Raw genomic sequence first — 19648 nt, forward strand, 5'->3', positions numbered from 1 at the left:
ATTGAACGAATGAAGTAAATCATTTACAACTGATTCACGGCCAAACTAGAACACAACGGTAACTAACAGACCTAACTGTTGCACGGCCAAACTAGATGACAATGGTAACTAACAGACCAAACTGTTGCACGGCCAAACTAGAACACAATGGTAACTAACAGACCAAACTGATGCACGGCCAATCTAGAAGACAATGGTAACTAACCGACCAAACTGATGCACGGCCGAACTAGAACACAATGGTAACTAACCGACCAAACTGATGCACGGCCGAACTAGAACACAATGGTAACTAACAGACCAAAACTGATGCACGGCCAATCTAGAAGACAATGACCAGTAACAAACAGACCAAACTGTTGCATGGCCAAACTAGAACACAATGGTAACTAACAGGCCAAACTGTTGCACGGCCAAACTAGAACACAATGGTAACTAACAGGCCAAACTGTTGCACGGCCAAACTAGAACACAATGGTAACTAACAGACCAAACTGTTGCACGGCAAAACTAGACACAATGGAAACTGAAATTAAAAGACTGGGTTGGCCTTTTCTCTCACCTAATAACCAATGCACGAGTTCTGCTCCATACATGCAAAGAAATGGATATTAAAGTAGCGACGCAGAATTTGGTGCCAATGGAATGTTTGTCGTTTGTTCACCATTATGTAGACAAATAATTGCCTTTTGAATTAAAACAAAGTACCCAAAATATATTTTTATGCCCCATTTATGGGCATTATGTTTTCTGGCCTGTGTGTCCGTCCGTTCGTTCGTCCGTTCGTTCGTTCGTGCGTCCGTCTGTCCCTCTTCAGGTTACACTTTTTTATGAAGTTGAAGTCTAATCAACTTGAAACTTAATATACATATTCCTTATGATATAATCTTTCTAATTTTAATGCCAAATTAGAGATTTTTGTCACATTTGCACGGTCCATTGAACAAAGAAAATGATAGTGCGGATGGGGCATAGGTGCACTTTGGACATATTCTTGTTTAGTATATTTCAGAGTAAGACACACAAACTTAGTAGTATAAACATTCAAATTTGAAAAAATGGGACATTTATATATCTTGACTTACATCTAGAAATTGACAATGAGGGTCGGTTGAAAACAAAACTTTACGACAAAAGGGATGATTTCAGCTTTCCAACTGTGAACTTTCCATTTCTAAGTAGCAACATTCCAGCAGCCCCTGCCATACGGGGTATATATCTCCCAATTGATACGATATTTCCGTGCTTGCATTTCCTATCATGATTTTCTTAAAGGAGTAGGTTCAGTAAGACCCCCTTTTGGTCCCAAAATATAGCAGTTTTACAAATTGTTTAAATGTAAACTTTTAGTTATTTTTTGGAAGGTATAATTCCTCTGCTACATAAATATGGGCTGTTTTTGTCATTACAATGCATAAATATCGGGTACTTGCATCATTAAGTCATGCTAATTTACTGAAATCTTCAGCATTTTAGTTAAATTTTAGACGGTTTCCGTCTTAAATAAAAGTGGCCGCATTCGTGTTCATTCTTGATATTGAAATGTCAGTTGTGTTTAATGACAACACATAACATATACAAAGGTCGAGGATGAACACGGATGCGGCCACTTTCATTTTTGACAAAAAAAAACATATGAAAAGTGACAGTTTTTGGCATATTTGATAGATTTGTCATATTTATGCTAGAATTGGAGCGTTTTTAATGAGTTAATCAGTTAAAATCTTTCACAAACAATAATTGAATCAATTGAAATAGACATTTAAGTGTTAAAAAAGTGTCCAATCTAATTAAAATATTGATCTCTGATTACGTTATACTACATCAGAGATCAATATTTTAATTAGTTTGTCCAAAACCTTTCGTCAGATGAATTTGAAATTTGAGGCAAAAACCGGCACTTACCCCTTTTAACGGACGCCATCACGAGTTGGTTGACCGTTATGGAATAACCGTTTCACAAATGATATCGGATATGTTCCTTACGTCATAACTACAACCCCCTTCCCTTCCATGAATGTGACCTACCGAATTAGACTATTTACCGGATTTGTTATCACATAAGCAACACGACGTCACGAGTGCCACATGTGGAGCAGGATCTGCTTACCCTTCCGGAGCACATGAGATCACCCTTAGTTTTTTGGTGGGGTTTGTGTTGTTTATTCTTTAGTTTTCTATGTTGTGTCATGTGTGATATTGTTTGTCTGTTTGTCTTTTTCATTTTTAGCCATGGCGTTGTCAGTTTATTTTCGATTTATGAGTTTGACTGTCCCTTTAGTATCTTTCGTCCCTATTTTATATGCACACAAGGCCGATCCAGGGGAAGTGGGGTCTTGGTATTTGGATCCCCTTTTTGAAGATCAATGCTTTTTAATGGGAACATAGGGTTGAACCCCCTACCACCCCTTTATCCTGGCTTGAAACCCCCTGATAAAAATGGCTTGATCCGACCCTGTACATTAGTGGAAAATGCTTCTTAAAGTTGGGGTGATCGTAGGTAGACATGTAGTATGGCATGTTTATTTTTATTAAATTTAAATGCTAAATTATAGTTTAGATCCAAATTTCACGGTCCACTGAACATATAAAACGATAGAGCGGATGGGGCATCCGTGTACTATGGACATATTCTTGTTTGAAAATGGTTAAACGACTTGGCATTGTTGATAGCTGTATACTAAACTTGGAATATGCGTGCAATTGATTTATATACTCGCAAGTTATATTTTGTATAACGAAATGATTAATATATATCAAGAAAGGGGGGGGTCAAATCTCTACTTCTTTGACAGTTCTTAATCCAAGGAAACATTTGTACACTTTTACTGTTTGACTGCCTTTGACAATCTGAATTAAATTATTATTAATCAAGAATTTTACAGTACTCTTAGACATTGGCCAATTGTTGCTTTTCTAATTTATTTTTTTTGCTGAGTGATTTTAACCTTCGGTTCTAAATTAAGTGTTTCTGCAAACATTTCTGATTTATATTTATCAAATACACGCCACAATTCCAATAAAACTCGAAAGCTGCTGAGATAACAACTAGTCATTTATATTGTGAATCACTGAATCTGTACTAAAATCCAATCAGTCCCACTTTTCATGACTAACTAATTTAAAATGTTTTTTTAGTGTATGATGATTGTCCTCGAAGATCGAACATTTCTACATTTGTCTACAGATTTAATTATGGGACAGTAAAACAGTTGGCAATATTTCAGCAATAATTGTCACAAACTCATACCATTTTTTTTATGACTTATTGATTAATGGGTGATTAACCGTCAGCAGCTTTATTACATACATATTCAAAAAGAAAACATACTCAAGTTATATAAACATATCCTACTTTACATAGAAGTGTTATCACGTATCAGCAAAAAGTTTTAAGGTATTTTAATTGACAATAAATCTAGAAAAAAACCAAGACAGTATGGTATCTATATATTGAAATTCATATAACAACTGCCATACAAAACAATGAGGAATGAATTTGATGACAGAAAATTGAACGCAATAAGGATTTTATTATAAATCCATATCTTCAAACATGTTTTGAAAGTGTTACTGCATCTGTAAAATTTGAGATAATGACACTTTTCTTGTTTCATCAAACCAATTGCTTTTTTGAACACTTTTCTTGTTTCATCAAACCAATTGCTTTTTTGAACAATAGAAAAAAAAATCAAATATGTATTTATTAACTCTATGCAAGTCATATGTTGTCATCTTATATATTCGTCGCTGACGCCGCTCAGATATGAGATGACTACAGCTAATACTTGTAAATACTGAAACGCTGAATGGTATAAATGCACTAGTTAACAAGGTAACACTGGCCCAGTATTGCATTAAAGTTCCAACGATCTCCCGCTCTTAAAGTATGTTCGCTTAACGGAACTGACATATCCGATCGAAGTGGTCGACAATGTTTATATCACATTCTTTGGGTGATTTTATACCATCGGCTTTTGTTTAATAGAATTAAAAAAAACCAGAAACTAAAATGCAAGTAAATAATATTTGATCAAATATGTACTACATATACTTACCTATCCCTCTAAGTAGTTGTAATATACATGTATGTGTCTATATAGTGAAACCATCACTGCATTTTTGGATGACAGCTTCGATGGTCAAATGGTAGAGTGCGTGATCGCCTTGAGTGCACGATGCTGATGGTTCGATTCTCTGCCGAGTCAAATGGTAGAGTGCGTGCTCGCCTTGAGTGCACGATGCTGATGGTTCGATTCCCTGTCAAGTCAAATGAAAGTGTGCGTGCTCGCCTTGAGTGCACGATGCTGATGGTTCGATTCCCTGTCAAGTCAAATGAAAGTGTGCGTGCTCGCCTTGAGTGCACGATGTTGATGGTTCGATTCCCTGTCAAGTCAAATGAAAGTGTGCGTGCTCGCCTTGAGTGCACGATGCTGATGGTTCGATTCCCTGTCAAGTCAAATGAAAGTGTGCGTGCTCGCCTTGAGTGCACGATGTTGATGGTTCGATTCCCTGCCGAGTCAACTGGTAGAGTACGTGCTCGCCTTGAGTGCACGATGCTGATGGTTCGATTCTCTGCCGAGTCAAATGGTAGAGTGCGTGCTCGCCTTGAGTGCACGATGCTGATGGTTCGATTCCCTGTCAATTCAAATGAAAGTGTGCGTGGTTGCCTTGAGTGCACGATGTTGATGGTTCGTTTCCCTGCCGAGGCAAATGGTAGGATGCGTGCTCGCCTTGAGTGCACGATGCTGATGGTTCCGATTCCCTGCCGAGTCAAAAGGAAGAGTGCGTGTTCGCCTTGAGTGCACGATGCTGATGGTTCGATTCTCTGCCGAGTAAAATGGTAGAGTGCGTGCTCGCCTTGAGTGCACGATGTTGATGGTTCGTTTCCCTGCCGAGGCAAATGGTAGGATGCGTGCTCGCCTTGAGTGCACGATGCTCATGGTTCGATTCCCTGTCGAGTCAAATGGTAGAGTGGTGCTCGCCTTGAGTGCACGATGTTGATGGTTCGTTTCCCTGCCGAGGCAAATGGTAGGGTGCGTGCTCGCCTTGAGTGCACGACGCTGATGGTTCGATTCCCTGCCGAGTCAAATGGTAGAGTGCGTGCTCGCCTTGAGTGCACGATGTTGATGGTTCGTTTCCCTACCGAGGCAAATGGTAGGGTGCGTGCTCGCCTTGAGTGCACGACGCTGATGGTTCGATTCCCTGCCGAGTCAAATGGTAGAGTGGTGCTCGCCTTGAGTGCACGATGTTGATGGTTCGTTTCCCTACCGAGGCAAATGGTAGGGTGCGTGCTCGCCTTGAGTGCACGACGCTGATGGTTCGATTCCCTGCCGAGTCAAATGGTAGAGTGGTGCTCGCCTTGAGTGCACGATGTTGATGGTTCGTTTCCCTACCGAGGCAAATGGTAGGGTGCGTGCTCGCCTTGAGTGCACGACGCTGATGGTTCGATTCCCTGCCGAGTCAAATGGTAGAGTGCATGCACGCCTTGAGTGCACGTTGTTGATGGTTCGATTCCCTACCGAGTCAAATGTCAGATTGCGTGCTCGCCTTGAGTGCACGATGCTGATGGTTCGATTCCCTGCCGAGTCAAAGGGTAGAGTGCGTGCTTGCCTTGAGTGCACGATGCTGATGGTTCGATTCCCTGCCGAGTAAAATGGTAGAGTGCGTGCTCGCCGTGAGTACACAATGCTGATGGTTCGATTCCCTGCCAAGTCAAATGGTAGAGTGCGTGCTCGCCTTGAGTGCACGGTGTTGATTGCTCGATTCCCTGCCGAGTAAAATGGTAGGGTGCAAGCTCGCCTTGAGTGCACGATGCTGATGGTTCGATTCCCTGCCGAGTCAAATGGTAGAGTGCGTGCTCGCCTTTAGTGCACGATGCTGATGGTTCGATTCCCTGCCGACTCAAATGGTAGAGTGCGTGCTCACCTCGAGTACACGATGCTGATGGTTCGATTCCCTGCCCACTCAAATTTATGGGAAAGTGCGTGCTCGCCTTGAGTGCACGATGCTGATGGTTCGATTCCCTGCCGAGTCAAATGGTAGAGTGCGTACTGGCCTCGAGTACACGATGCTGATGGTTCGATTCCCTGCCGACTCAAATGGTAGAGTGCGTGCTCGCCTCGAGTACACGATGCTGGTGGTTCGATTCCCTGCCGAGTCAAATGAAAGTGTGCGTGCTCGCCTTGAGTGCACGATGCTGATGGTTTGATTCCGTGCCGAGTCAAATGGTAGAGTGCGTGCTTGCCTTGAGTGCACGATGCTGATGGTTCGATTCCCTGCCGAGTAAAATGGTAGAGTGCGTGCTCGCCTTGAGTACACAATGCTGATGGTTCGATTCCCTGCCAAGTCAAATGGTAGAGTGCGTTCTCGCCTTGAGTGCACGGTGTTGATTGTTCGATTCCCTGCCGAGTCAAATGATAGAGTGCGTGCTCGTCTTGAGTGCAAGATGCTGATGGTTCGATTCCCTGCCGAGTCAAATGGTAGAGTACGTGCTCGCCTTGAGTGCACGATGTTGATGGTTCGATTCCCTGCCGAGTCAAATGGAAGATTGCGTGCTCGCCTTGAGTGCACGATGCTGGGTTCGATTCTCTGCCGAGTCAATTGGTAGAGTGGGTGCTCGCCTTGAGTGAAAGATGCTGATGGTTCGATTCAAATGGTAGAGTGCGTGCTTGACTTGAGTGCAAGATGCTGATTGTTCGATTCCCTGTCGAGTCAAATGGTAGAGTGTGTGCTCGCCTTGAGTATACGATGCTGATGGTTCGTTTCCCTGCCGAGGCAAACGGTAGGGTGCAAGCTCGCCTTGAGTGCACGATGCTGATGGTTCGATTCCCTGCCGAGTCAAATGGTCGAGTGCTTGCTCGCCTTTAGTGCACGTTGTTGATGGTTCGATTCCCTGCCGAGTCAAATTGTAGAGTGCGTGCTCGCCTCGAGTACACGATGCTGATGGTTCGTTTCCCTGCCTAGTCAAATGATAGAGTGCGTGCTCGCCTCGAGTACACGATACTGATGGTTCGATTCCCTGCCGAGTCAAATGGTAGAGTGCGTGCTCGCCTCGAGTACACGATGCTGATGGTTCGATTCCCTGCCGAGTCACATCAAAGACTTGGAAATTGGTGCTTACTGTGTTTCTGCTAAATAAGTAGTATTTAGTAAAAGATGCAAAGAATGATCTGCTCGGAGTCAGACTAATGTGTCATGGAAAGATGACATGCGGACTATTGATTGGTTTGGCTGTAGTACAAAACAATTAAATAACTTAAAAAGAGGCGAAAACTACAACAAAACTGATTGAAAAACTATGTGAATTACAGATCATCACCTACAAAGATCCTTTTTACTTCCTGTTCGTATAAATCTGAATCTTGTTAAAGAACCGGAAGCACAAGATCTGTATTTCAAACAGTGATGTCTCAAACAAAACCCCAGTGATACTGATGTATACCTATTGATACGACAGACATGGTGTAATTTATCAGTCTGATGTCTTGTGTACTGTTAGTTAGACATTTCTCACAATTAGCTATCTTCTTAATCAATAACTAATTTGAGATCTGAACAAAACAGAAACAAAAGTACGGATTGTTTACAAATTGAATACCTATATATTGTTTCCATGCCATGAAACCATCTAAGAACTGATTTGTATAACGTCGTGCAAGTTCATCCATTGTTTACACAATTGAATAATTAATTTAACTGAGACTCCCGTAAAGCCAAAATCGAATTATCATAACCCAACTATTTCTTTATTTCTCAATAATTTTTCACTGGTATAATTTCACCGGTTCACAGATTTAAATTCAATGCATGTATAATTCACTTTTGTCGAACTTTTGAAAAAAAATAAGGAAATCTTATTAAACATAATCATCACATTAGTTGCTTTGAAAAATTGAAAATCAATAATGGAAATAAGGAATTTATATTATAAGACATAGCAATGACCTTTATTTTATCCGATATTTTATAATACAACAACAAAGTTAAAATAATTTTGACTTACATTTCCGGATAACTTTCCTGTAAAAAATATATGCAAGATTTACGTCATAATGTTGAACAAATTCTTTGATATTTTGAAATGTTACAAATGATATTTTTTTTATTTTTGAAAAAAGCAAAGCACCATGCTTAAACTTGAGATCTTTCGATGTTTTTTTTTAATTTGTCATGCGAAGCCTTTTCATGTTTTGAGAAAAACATGATGCGATATTAGTTTCTGATAAGATCCAATGTGTCATGATATACCCTTTTAATGGTTTTAAAATGTGTCATGTACTGATACATCATGTTTTTCTGAATTAAAAAGAAGAATTGGTTAGGAATTAAGCGTATTTCATAGTATATCAGCACGCTGAGACCGTCATTATACATGCTAGTTTGCAAAATTGACAACCGTCCACACGGAAAGATTCCGATTATTTATACACATTATGCAGACTACGAGCTGACCTGTTCATACTACAAAAATGCCGCCTTCTTGTGTAGAGGCAGCAATTTTCAAAACTTTGGTTTGATCCCTTCGAAGGACAACCTCCCGCATTCGAGGTGACAACAAACACAGTCGCAGAAATAGACACAACCTTTTCTTTATACTTTTCCGCTTTAGTTATCTGGTTCACACTCTTTTTTTCTTTTTTTTTTTATTGTAGTCTGGAAAAAAAGAAACAAGAATAAAGGGGCAGCATATCATATAAATTCTTTTTTTATTATTATTTGTGTGGAAAAGAGCAAGAAAACATTCAATAAGTAACAATTAGTTAAAACAATGAAGAATATTTACTAAAATAAATAAACTAGAAAAAAGAAAAGTAAACTAGAAGCTCTCAAGAGCCTGTATCGCTCACCTGACTTTTCTTCGGTTTTTGAAATTATATAAAAAAAAAAAAAAATTGGCTACAAAGTAACAACACTTGGCCAGCACCTCAAAAGGAAAGAAATAAACATGTTTGGTTTCATTCAATTCAGTGGTTCTCCAAAAGAAGAAATTTGTATGTATTTTCCATAGGGTCCTATGTTAAACTAAGTTCCCTGTTAGAGGCCATCTTGGATGATGGATCGGCTATAAAGTAACAACACTTGGTCAGCACCTCATAAGGAACATTCATGCTATGTTTGGTTTCATTCCATTCAGTGGTTCACTAAAAAAAGTCATTTGTATGCATTTCCCATACAGTCCTATGTTAAACTAAGTCCCCCGCTGGCGGCCAGCTTGGATGATGGATCGGCTACAAAGAAATCAAACTTGGTCAGCACCTCATAAGGAACATTTATGATATGTTTGGTTTCATTCCATTCAGTGGTTCTCTAAAAGAAGTCATTTGTATGCATTTCCCATAGGGTCCTATGTTTAACTAAGTCCCCCCTAAGCGACCATCTTGGATGATGGATCGGCTACAAAGTAACAACACGTGGTCAGCACCTCATAAGGAACATTCATGATATATTTGGCTCCATTCCATTCAGTGGTTCTCTAAAAGAAGTCATTTGTATGTATTTCCAATAGGGTCCTATGTTAAACTAAGTCCCCCGCTGCCGGCCATCTTTGATGATGGATCGGCTACAAAGTGACAACACTTGGTCAGCACCTCATAAGGAACATTCATGCCATGTTTGGTTTCATTCCATTCAGTGGTTCTCAAGAAGAAGTTCAATATGTAAAATGTTAACGACGACGACGGATGACGGACGACAAGTGATGAGAAAAGAACACTTGGCCCTTTGGCTAAAAAGGAGGGTCCATGCCTAACGCGCATATGACAACGAAATGATTCAAATGAAACTGATGTATCTTGAACTTCACATATTGCTGTATAACGTTTAAAAGATCTGTTCATATAACAGAAAGTGACCCGAAATTATAACGGAAACCGTCGATGGTATCTTAACGTTGTGACCAGCAAATGTAAATATCAGTTGTAACACCTCGAGCTCTAGATTCATACACTTTAGGTAGCAATACACAGTTAGAAGTTTAGTTTCGCATTATGGCCCCTGTGAATTTTTTAAATATGAAAGTTTTTGTACAATAAAATTGATTTTTAGATAATTGAAGAATAAAATAGCCTTCTTAGTGGGTTTATATGAACATTTAGATTGATTTTAACATGTTTTATATATATAAATAGGCCATTTCTATGATTGACAGTCCGTATTTTCCTATCCGTACCGTTCATAGGTCCATAAATTATTGTAGTGTTTATCAACAAAGATTTTGCGCTCGATTTTTTCAATTCAATTTTATGGAAAAACGAGCAGGAAGGCATATGATTTTTTTTGGACCACTTGATAGATATAAACCTATGGATTCAGGAAAGGTATCACTGTAATTCATTGAAATTTTCCTTTAGACCAAATTTTGGAGACTTTTGTGACATGATTACCCCCCTTTTTTGCTATATTTTGTATCTAAGAAATGCAGATTGTTGCCATGGTTACACCCAAAAGGGATTATATTTCACCCTTATGACCATTAGAAATCAAATCTATGGAAGATTTTCTTTCTACAAGTATATACATGCATAACACACATATAAAGCTTTCTTTGTTAGACAGGAGGGGAAAGAGGGTGTTTAAAAATTATGAGTGTCAATTTTAAGTTTTTTTCCTAACTGTGTATTGCTACCTTAATACCATTTGTTTAGCAAGAAAACAACACCGGTTTGATAATTCGATTGTTTTTCTATTTCAATTTCAAAACCAATTAGCCAGCCATGAGGAAAATAAAAATAAAAAACACATGAACTAAATTAGCATGCTGTAAAGGCTATGACATTATTTTTTGAAATTATTCTTCTCTTATTAACACACTATTTGATGATCCATGTTATTCTTTTAAAGTTATGTCAGCGATGACAACTTTTTTTCATTGAACCAAATATTTAATTCCAATAAAGACATTAATATCACTAAATTCAAATGACAACTTTTAAAAAGTATTTAAACATTTTTATATGATATTCAGAAGATTTTCTAGAATATTTTGTGTTCGATTTTGATCTTAGACCATAAATAAACTACCTTCAAGCGGACGCACAGGTAAAATAATTTGAACTAATTGTTTTGTAGATACTTCGATATTTGCGACTCGACGTTAAGATTTACAATACTCATTCCATCAATCATTGGGCGTAAGCATAGGCAGGGGTTTCACTTCATTATGTTTGAAGGGGCCAATAAGGGATTTAAGCAGGCCCAAACCTAAAAGGGGGGTTTGGGGGGGCTTGCCCCCCCACGATTTTTTTAAAATTAGACGCAAAATCCTGCATTCTGGCGCATTCTGGGCATTAAATTATAGTTCTGAAAATGTCACTTTTACCACTAGCCCCCTTGTTTTTTAAACAAAAATGCTTAAAAACTTGCATTCCTGGCATAAAACTATAGTTCTGAAAATGTCATTTCTACCCCTCAAAGATTTTAAAAAAAAAAATAGACACAAAATCCTGAATTCTGGCCATGGCATAAAATTATTATTGTTCTTAAAATGTCACTTTTACAGTACTACTGTTAATGTAGGCAACCTAAAGTTTTTCTAAGTCAATGAACGAATTATTATCTATAACATCACCAAGTCAGAAAGTATAATATTGAAATATTTTCATTTTTATCACTTTAATAAGAGATTAATTATTATAATGATTGATGGATACAATTCAATGACACTTATGTATAACAACTTGTTATCCATGCCAAAATAGAGTTCACCAGCAACAATCGTCCTCAAAATCTGATTCATCCTCAGAATAAAAAAATACTACATTGAGCATCATAATTTATTCCTGGCTTTATATTGTTGATAAAAGGTTACATGTACATGTAGAAGCAAAAACTCTGAACCTGACAAGAGGTTAATTTTATTTAGATAGGGACTTGGGACAATAAGAAAATTATGGTGCTATTTACATTTAAAACCAGATTCTTGTCCTACCTTTGAGGACCCCTAAAAAATTTGGACAGCACTTCCCCTGCACGCAGCAGTTTTAAATATCCCCCTTCCCATTATCCCGGTGGTATGAAAAGATGTGTAAAGAAAGAAGAAGAAGAAGTGCTGGCCAGGCTCATTTATAAGAAAACATGAGCTTCCACTTCATCTTAATTTCATTTGATAGCTTTTAAAAGGGTTACATACCTCACAACTGAAAGTATTATGACCAGAAATATATCTATGATTTGGAACGGGACCTGTCAATGCAACTTTTCATCGATGTACCCTGCCCCCTTTTCGGATGCTCTGTAGTTGCCGGCAGATCGACGGGGCCAGTTGTAGACATCAATTAAACAGTAAAACTATAACGTCATTCAAACTGTTCCAAATCTTGTCAAACTACATAGTAATCCAAACCTTTTCTACTCTTTGACGTGGTAGTTGTTAAAGTGAAAAAAATCATGTAGTGTTCTGGGTGCTCCGTAAACGGAGGGATCTACGTACATACATACATAATGAAGACTCGAGAGCTGCGAGGGTACATACTATTCATTCAATCATAACAACGATAAACACGTGTTTCAAACAGGAAGTCTGAAATAACAGCCAATGAAAATCGTCGTTGCAACCGCATGTCGGTTTAAAATATAAACACAAATCTTCGAACTCCCTCGAACTCCGTTGTCATGATTTTAATATAAAAAGATCTCATAAAAAAAAATAGGACTTTTTTTTTTTTATTCAGGACAACTGAACCGGCCAGAAATTGAATTGAACAGGTCAAAATGGCCGGCGGCCGGTTCTTAATGAAAACACTGCATAGGGTTGATAGACAGAAAATATAAAAAAAAAAGTTCTTTGAGATGAAAAAATGATCAGGGTTAATTTTCAGGTCATTCCACTATTGCTATTTAATAATAAACTCGTTAAGGATATTACAGTGCAAATAGCTCCTAATTGACACGTTTCACAAGAAAAGCCACTTTAACGTTCTTAATAATATCTTGTTGTAAGAGAGGACTTGGTACCAATAATCACGGTGTTATTAGGCAAAAAATGTGGAAATCAAACTTGGAAAACGTTAGGAGAATTCATAAGTGATTTCGTTCAACGGTTTTGTTATTGTCAAACATTATACTAAAACGGATGCTGCTTATTGTAACTCAGTTGCGGATATATAGGGAACCGTATGAGGCGTACAAAAATGTTTATTTTGCTTAAACGCGTCCAAAAAGTACCATGTATATATTATATTTTACGGTAATTACGCCCCAACCCAATCCGATTGTCGAAATAGTATAATCTGATCTCCATCCCCCAAAATAATAATTTGTTGTCTATTTTTTTTAATGAATCTGGAATACAAATCCACAAAGAGCGTACGGTTATTTGATTTTCCAATGCAAGAGATGATGAGCGCAGAAGTTTTTTTTGCGAATGTGATATTCTTTTCACCTGTTCCACTGTATCTGTTACGGGACTAACTATTCGCGAAAATATATATTTCAGATTTGTAAAATTTTGTGGCTTTTGTTGGGCAGAATGTTAATTTTTCATTACATGTATTATCTGGTTTAAGTCACCCTTTTTGCACTGCTCATATTCTGATTTTTCTGAGAGATCATGTACTTCAGTTTTGACATTCTTGTTACCATGTCATTAGTTTTAATCCGATATTTACTGCTGAGTTCTGACATTTTATAAACTAGTTACATTTGATTGGTAGATACAGTACAACTAACCTGACGCATATCTGTGTAGCATCTGTATAGTTAATAATAGGGATAATTGATCATTAATAGGTATTAATTGGTAAATTGAGCATACGGATCTTTAAGTCTTATGTAGAATCTTTATATAATGTATTGGTGCATTGAGCATACGGGTCTTTTAAGTCTATTATGTAGAATCCTCGCATTAGGTATTGGTGCATTGAACATACAGATCTTTAAGCCAAACGTACAAGCCTTATATGATGTATTTGTGCATTGAGCAAATATATCTTTAAAGCCTAATGTAGAAGCCTTATATGAGTTATTTGTACATTGAGCATATACAGTTCTTTAAGCCAAATGTAGAATCCTTACATTGTATATACATGTAAGAAATTTGTACATTCAGCATACGGGTGTTTAAGCCTAATGTAGAAGCCTTAAGTAAAGTATTTCACCGTTATGGAATATATGTTATATAGATGATATCAGATATGTTCCTTATGTCGTAACTACAATCCTTTCCCTTTTCACGAATGTGACCTACCGAATTAGACTTTTTACCATTATTTGTGACATTTTTACCTATTGTGTCTGTTTGTTTTGTTCACGCATCATTTATCAATATTATTAAATTTGAAAATGCCTGTACTTAGTCATGAATATGACAGTTGATGTCCATTCGTTTGATTTGTTTTGCCATGTGATTAGGGACTTTCCGATTGAATTTTCCTCGGAATTCAGTATTTTTGTGATTTTACTTTTTAGTACATAAAGCATACGGGTAGTTAATCTTAACGTAGAATCATTATGTCAAGTTTAGTACAGTCATTGAGCATACGGGTTAATTTGAAAGAAGAATCATCCTTTAAATTTGGTACGTTGATTATACGAGTTCAAAGCCAGATTTTACAAAATTTTAGCCATATGTTGTTTACACTTGATTTATCAGAATTATATCAGAACTCAACAAAATTACTGTCTGAAATGTAACTTTCTATGTGTACAGAACTTAGATATAGAGGTGTAATTGTCACTTCTGGTTTCAGAAAGTCATTACTATAGTTCGTGTAAAAACAATAAGATAATTCAGTCTATTAATCCTGTAACGCGAGGACAATATCCCTCGGGAATTCCACTGAGATAACAAATCTGTAGACACATTTAATGTGTATCGATACATTTGTCTCTCCCTGAGGTTGATATATTGTCATATATGTTGTTTTATATTTGCTAAGACAAACCAAGTCATCATTGTCAGACTAGAACATTGGAATATTTATCAGAGACAGACTTTAACCCATTAATAACCTTGGAGAAAACGTTACTAAGTTGTAAAACTTGTGTCGGACCAATCTGTCACTTTGAACAATAAAATATGTTTAAACTAAACCCAATAACCCAATTAATGTGCAACTGGAGTCAACATAATTTATGATTCATTTTGATAAATGCTTTATATTGATATTTTTAGCTCACCTGGCCCTAAGGGCTAAGTGAGCTTTTCTCATCACTTGGCGTCCGGCGTCCGGCGTCGTCCGTCGTCGTCGTCGTTAACTTTTACAAAAATATTCTCCTCTGAAACTAATGAACCAAATTTAACTAAACTTGGCCATAATCATCATTGAAGTATCTAGTTTAAAAATGTGTCCGGTGACCCGGCCAACCAACCAAGATGGCCGCCATGGCTAAACATAGAACATAGGAGTAAAATGTAGATTTTGGCTTACAACTCTGAAACCAAAGCATTTAGAGCAAATTTGAAAAAAATTGGGTAAAATTGTTTATCAGGTCAAGATCTATCTGCCCTGAAATTTCTGATGAATCTGACAACCGGTTTTAGGGTTGCTGCCCCTGAATTGGTAATTTTAAGGAAATTTTGCCGTTTTTGGTTATTATCTTGAATACTATTATAGATAGAAATAAACTGTAAACATCAATAATGTTCAGCAAAGTCAGATCTACAAATAAGTCAACATTACCAAAATGGTCAGTTGACCCCTTAAGGAGGTATTGCCCTTTATAGTCATTTTTTACCAATTTTTTGTAAATTTTTGTAATCTTTTACAAAAATCTTCTCCTCTAAAACTACTTGACCAAATTTAACCAAAATTAGCCACAATCATTATTAGGGTATCTTGTTTAAAAAATATGTGCGGTGACCCAGCCAGCCAACCAAGATGGCCGCCATGGCTAAAAATAGAACATAGGGGTAACATGTAGATTTTGGCTTATAACTCTGAAACCAAAGCATTTGAGCAAATCTGTCAAGGGGTTAAATTGTTTATCAAGTCAATATTTATCTGCCCTTAAGTTTTGGGATGAATTGGACAACGGGTTGTTGGGTTGCTGCCCCCAATTGGTAATTTTTAAAGAAATTTTACCGTTTTTGGTTTTTATCTTGAATACTATTATAGATAGAAATAAACTGTAAACAGCAATAATGTTCAGCAAAGTAAGATCTACAAATAAGTCAAATGACCAAAATGGTCAGTTGACCCCTTAAGGATTTATTGTCCTTTATAGTCACTTTTTAACAATTTTCATTAATTTGCTAAATTTTGGTAAATTTTTACAAATTTTTTTCCTCTGTAAATTAAGGTCCAAGTTAATGCTTTACTCCTGAAGCTTATGTAGGAGACACTCGTCGATACATATCGTTGCTTTCAACAAACTTTATCATAAAAAGAAGATCTTGTCAATATGATAAATTGTTTAGTACTAGATCGACACTAATATTGCACACGGCTTATTTCGGGGGTTTTCCCGCGTTTTCTTTCGTCTTTAAGTGGGTTGTTGTAGGTTAACCATTTAAATACATAGTGGTAAATTGCATATATCATGTGTATTGTGTAATCCCAATATTTGTTTTTAAATTGTACTGAGTACCCTGTACTTGATTCATTAATTTTAAACTGTATGCTTAAGAATGATTTATGTATATTTCAAATTGGTTTAAGAACCTGGATGAATAACAGAGTAATTATGAACAATTGGTTAGTCGTATCATTTTCAAATATTTTCCGTTAATGCATTTCCGTTCCTTCGGGAAATGACGTAAGACAAGAAAGAAACGTGAAGAGGCGAATAGATATGTGTCACGTGATCGTGTATTGGAGTACTTCCTGTTCATTGGGGGAAAAATGTGATTTATTACTATTTCACAAACAAACCTAACATATGCATATCTATGTATTCGATATTCAATCGGAATTATTATCCTTCTCTGGATTCAGTATCGAGGACGATTAATTACTATAACGCACCAGATTTAAACATCCGACGTACTGTTTATATCTATAGGTTATCCGATTGCATAATTATTATCGTAAAATATCTGTCACAATTTTAACCCTTTTGACGAAAAAGGCATAGTGAACGAGCCAAAAAAAAAAAAAAATAAAAAAAAATCACATTGTGTCCAGCAGCTGATAGTTTAAAATTTGTGTTAGTAGGAAACTTGACAATCTCAGTGCAATCACGCTATTTTTATAGCAGTACTAAGTCTAGCTATTTTGTGTTGCTAGCTATTGCTTATCCTTGTTTGAAAGTCTTTTGCTTTCTCTGGTTATTGATGGTTGATAAGGTTATTCCTTTTCTTCTATAAATTTATATCCTATTTAAAAATACCAAAATATCAGCCGTTTATAGCTCGCTGTTCGGTGTGAGCCACGACTTGATGTTGAAGACCGTACTTTGACATATAATGGTTAAACTTTACTTTTTACATATTGTGACTTTGATGGAGAGTTGTCTCATTGGCACTCATACCACATCTTATATTCATGATGCAAAGAGATTTAGAGGTTGTTTTTTTTTTACAAAATTTACCTCTTTTATATTACTTTTCAGTGGAGAACGCAGATCTTTACGTCCAGGAGCGCCTTCGGAACCTAATGCTTACAACTACAATTACCCAAAACGAGGCTTGTTTATTATAATAAATAATAAAAACTTCCATCCGTCTACTGGACAGCGATGTCGGGAGGGTACCGGTGCAGATGCGGAGCGGCTAGAAGAAAGATTTCAAGATTTAGGATTCGAAGTCAGACGTTACGATGACGCCACTGCATCAAGTATGACAAAAATTATGGTTGAAGGTAAATACAATTATGTGTAATTACCTATGGGAACCATCTTTGCTCCCTTTCTTGTCGATTTTGTTTTCGTATGAAGCAGACTCAAGAAGAAATGAAAATATGTTGGCATTTTTAATTATCTATTAACCAGCTATAATTTTATTGTTCACTTACTGAATACGTTATTTTCATTTTTTTGACAAGGATGACACATTGAACGTAACATGCAAATAAAATACATATACTCTCCACATCTTGACGCATTATACCGAGGGTTGGTCGATAACCAAACTTACACACAAAATATTATAACAATTTTCCCATTGTGAATTTCTCAATTATGTGAAGTGATTTTTCAACAGCGCCTACATACGGATAACATACAACACAGTTAATATGATAGTTCAGGGATTGCTGTTTACCAGGAAGCTATTCAACAACAAACATAAGTTGGTAAAGTTTAAGTCATCCTTTCGAACACTGATTTTACGGACGGTTACGGAACACCTTTACATTAGATGACAACTGGTATATTCCAACTGTTATAATGTTGTCCTCTTCCTCTCGATTCTGTCGTGGCCGAGTACGTGTATTAGGTAGCAATACAGAGTTAGAAGTTTAGTTTCGCATTATGGCCCCTATAAATATGAAAGTTTTTGTACAATAAAATTGATTTTTAGATAATTGAAGAATAATATAGCCTTCTTAGTGTGTTTATATGAACATTAAGATTGTTTTTAACATGTTTTATAGGCCATTTATATGATTGACAGTCCGTATTTTCCTATCCGGCGTACCGTTCATAGTTCCATACATTATTGTAGTGTTTATCACCAAAGATTTTGCGCTCGATCTTTTCAATTCAATTTTATGGAAAAACGAGCAGATAAGCATATGATTTTTTTGGGACCACTTGATAGATATAAACCTATGGATTCAGGAAAGGTATTACTGTAATTGATTGAAATTTTCCTTTAGACCAAATTTTGGAGACTTTTGTGACATGTTCACCCCCTTTTTTGCTATATTTTGTATCTAAGAAATGCAGATTGTTGCCATGGTTACACCCAAGAGTGATTATATTTCACCCTTATGACCATTAGAAATCAAATCTATGGAAGATTCTCTTTCTATATTAATACATGCATAACACACATATAAAGCCTTCTTTGTTAGACAGGAGGGGAAAGAGGGTGTTTAAAAATTATGAGTGTCAATTTTAAGTTTTTTTGCTAACTGTGTATTGCTACCTTAGCAAAATTGTCAAAAGTCATTAACACCACGACGGGCGCAGAAGTAGAGCAGGAAGTGTTAAATCAAGCACACGTTGTCATTCCAGAGTTTTGATGGGATTTGTGTTACTTAGTTTTTTTGTTTGTTTTTTAAAAACGCGTTTAATAATTTGAAGCAAATTTAAAAAAAAATGATCGTAAAATAAAACAAAACTGTGGGTGCTCTCAAACTCGAAAAGATGAATATTTGTTTCAGCTTGCAAAACATGCATGTAAGCTTTATAATTTAAAGATATATTCTACCCATATCAACAAAACCAGACAGAATTAAATCATATCGATTTACACTGTCAAACGAGTAAAATTTATGCAATTAAAACTCCGGCTTTCAGAAAGATTACAACGAGAAACCTGGCCATCTTTTGTGATTGGTTCTGTCAGTTTGACATGATTATAAAGCTACCAATTTATTCCATTTACATTTTATATTTGTATGTGACAGATCATACATCATATAATGGTGGGATATTATAAACTTTATACCTACCTATAAAAACATGGCTTCATATTTCTAAAGATAACACATATCATTTATCAAACTATATAGCTTTTATAAGATAAAATGCAAATGAAATTAAACTATTTGATGTCTGTTATTACAAATGTTGTAAAGTAACATCTGTAGAGTAAGGCGGAAAT

The 19648-nt window shown here is 36.6% G+C and overlaps 1 protein-coding gene across 3 annotated transcripts in view; it reads left to right on the forward strand.

Annotated features, from left to right (window-relative positions):
- Positions 1-19648, forward strand: part of LOC139487443 (caspase-3-like) — a 53155-nt gene that overhangs the window by 15863 nt on the left and 17644 nt on the right. For all 3 annotated transcript variants that reach the window (XM_071272228.1, XM_071272227.1, XM_071272226.1), the window contains exon 2: positions 17491-17738. In XM_071272228.1, coding sequence (XP_071128329.1) covers positions 17491-17738 — 248 coding nt within the window. The remainder of the gene's footprint in view (positions 1-17490; positions 17739-19648) is intronic.

Source organism: Mytilus edulis, chromosome 9 (genome assembly GCF_963676685.1).
Source record: "Mytilus edulis chromosome 9, xbMytEdul2.2, whole genome shotgun sequence".
Taxonomy (NCBI): Eukaryota; Metazoa; Mollusca; class Bivalvia; order Mytilida; family Mytilidae; genus Mytilus; species Mytilus edulis.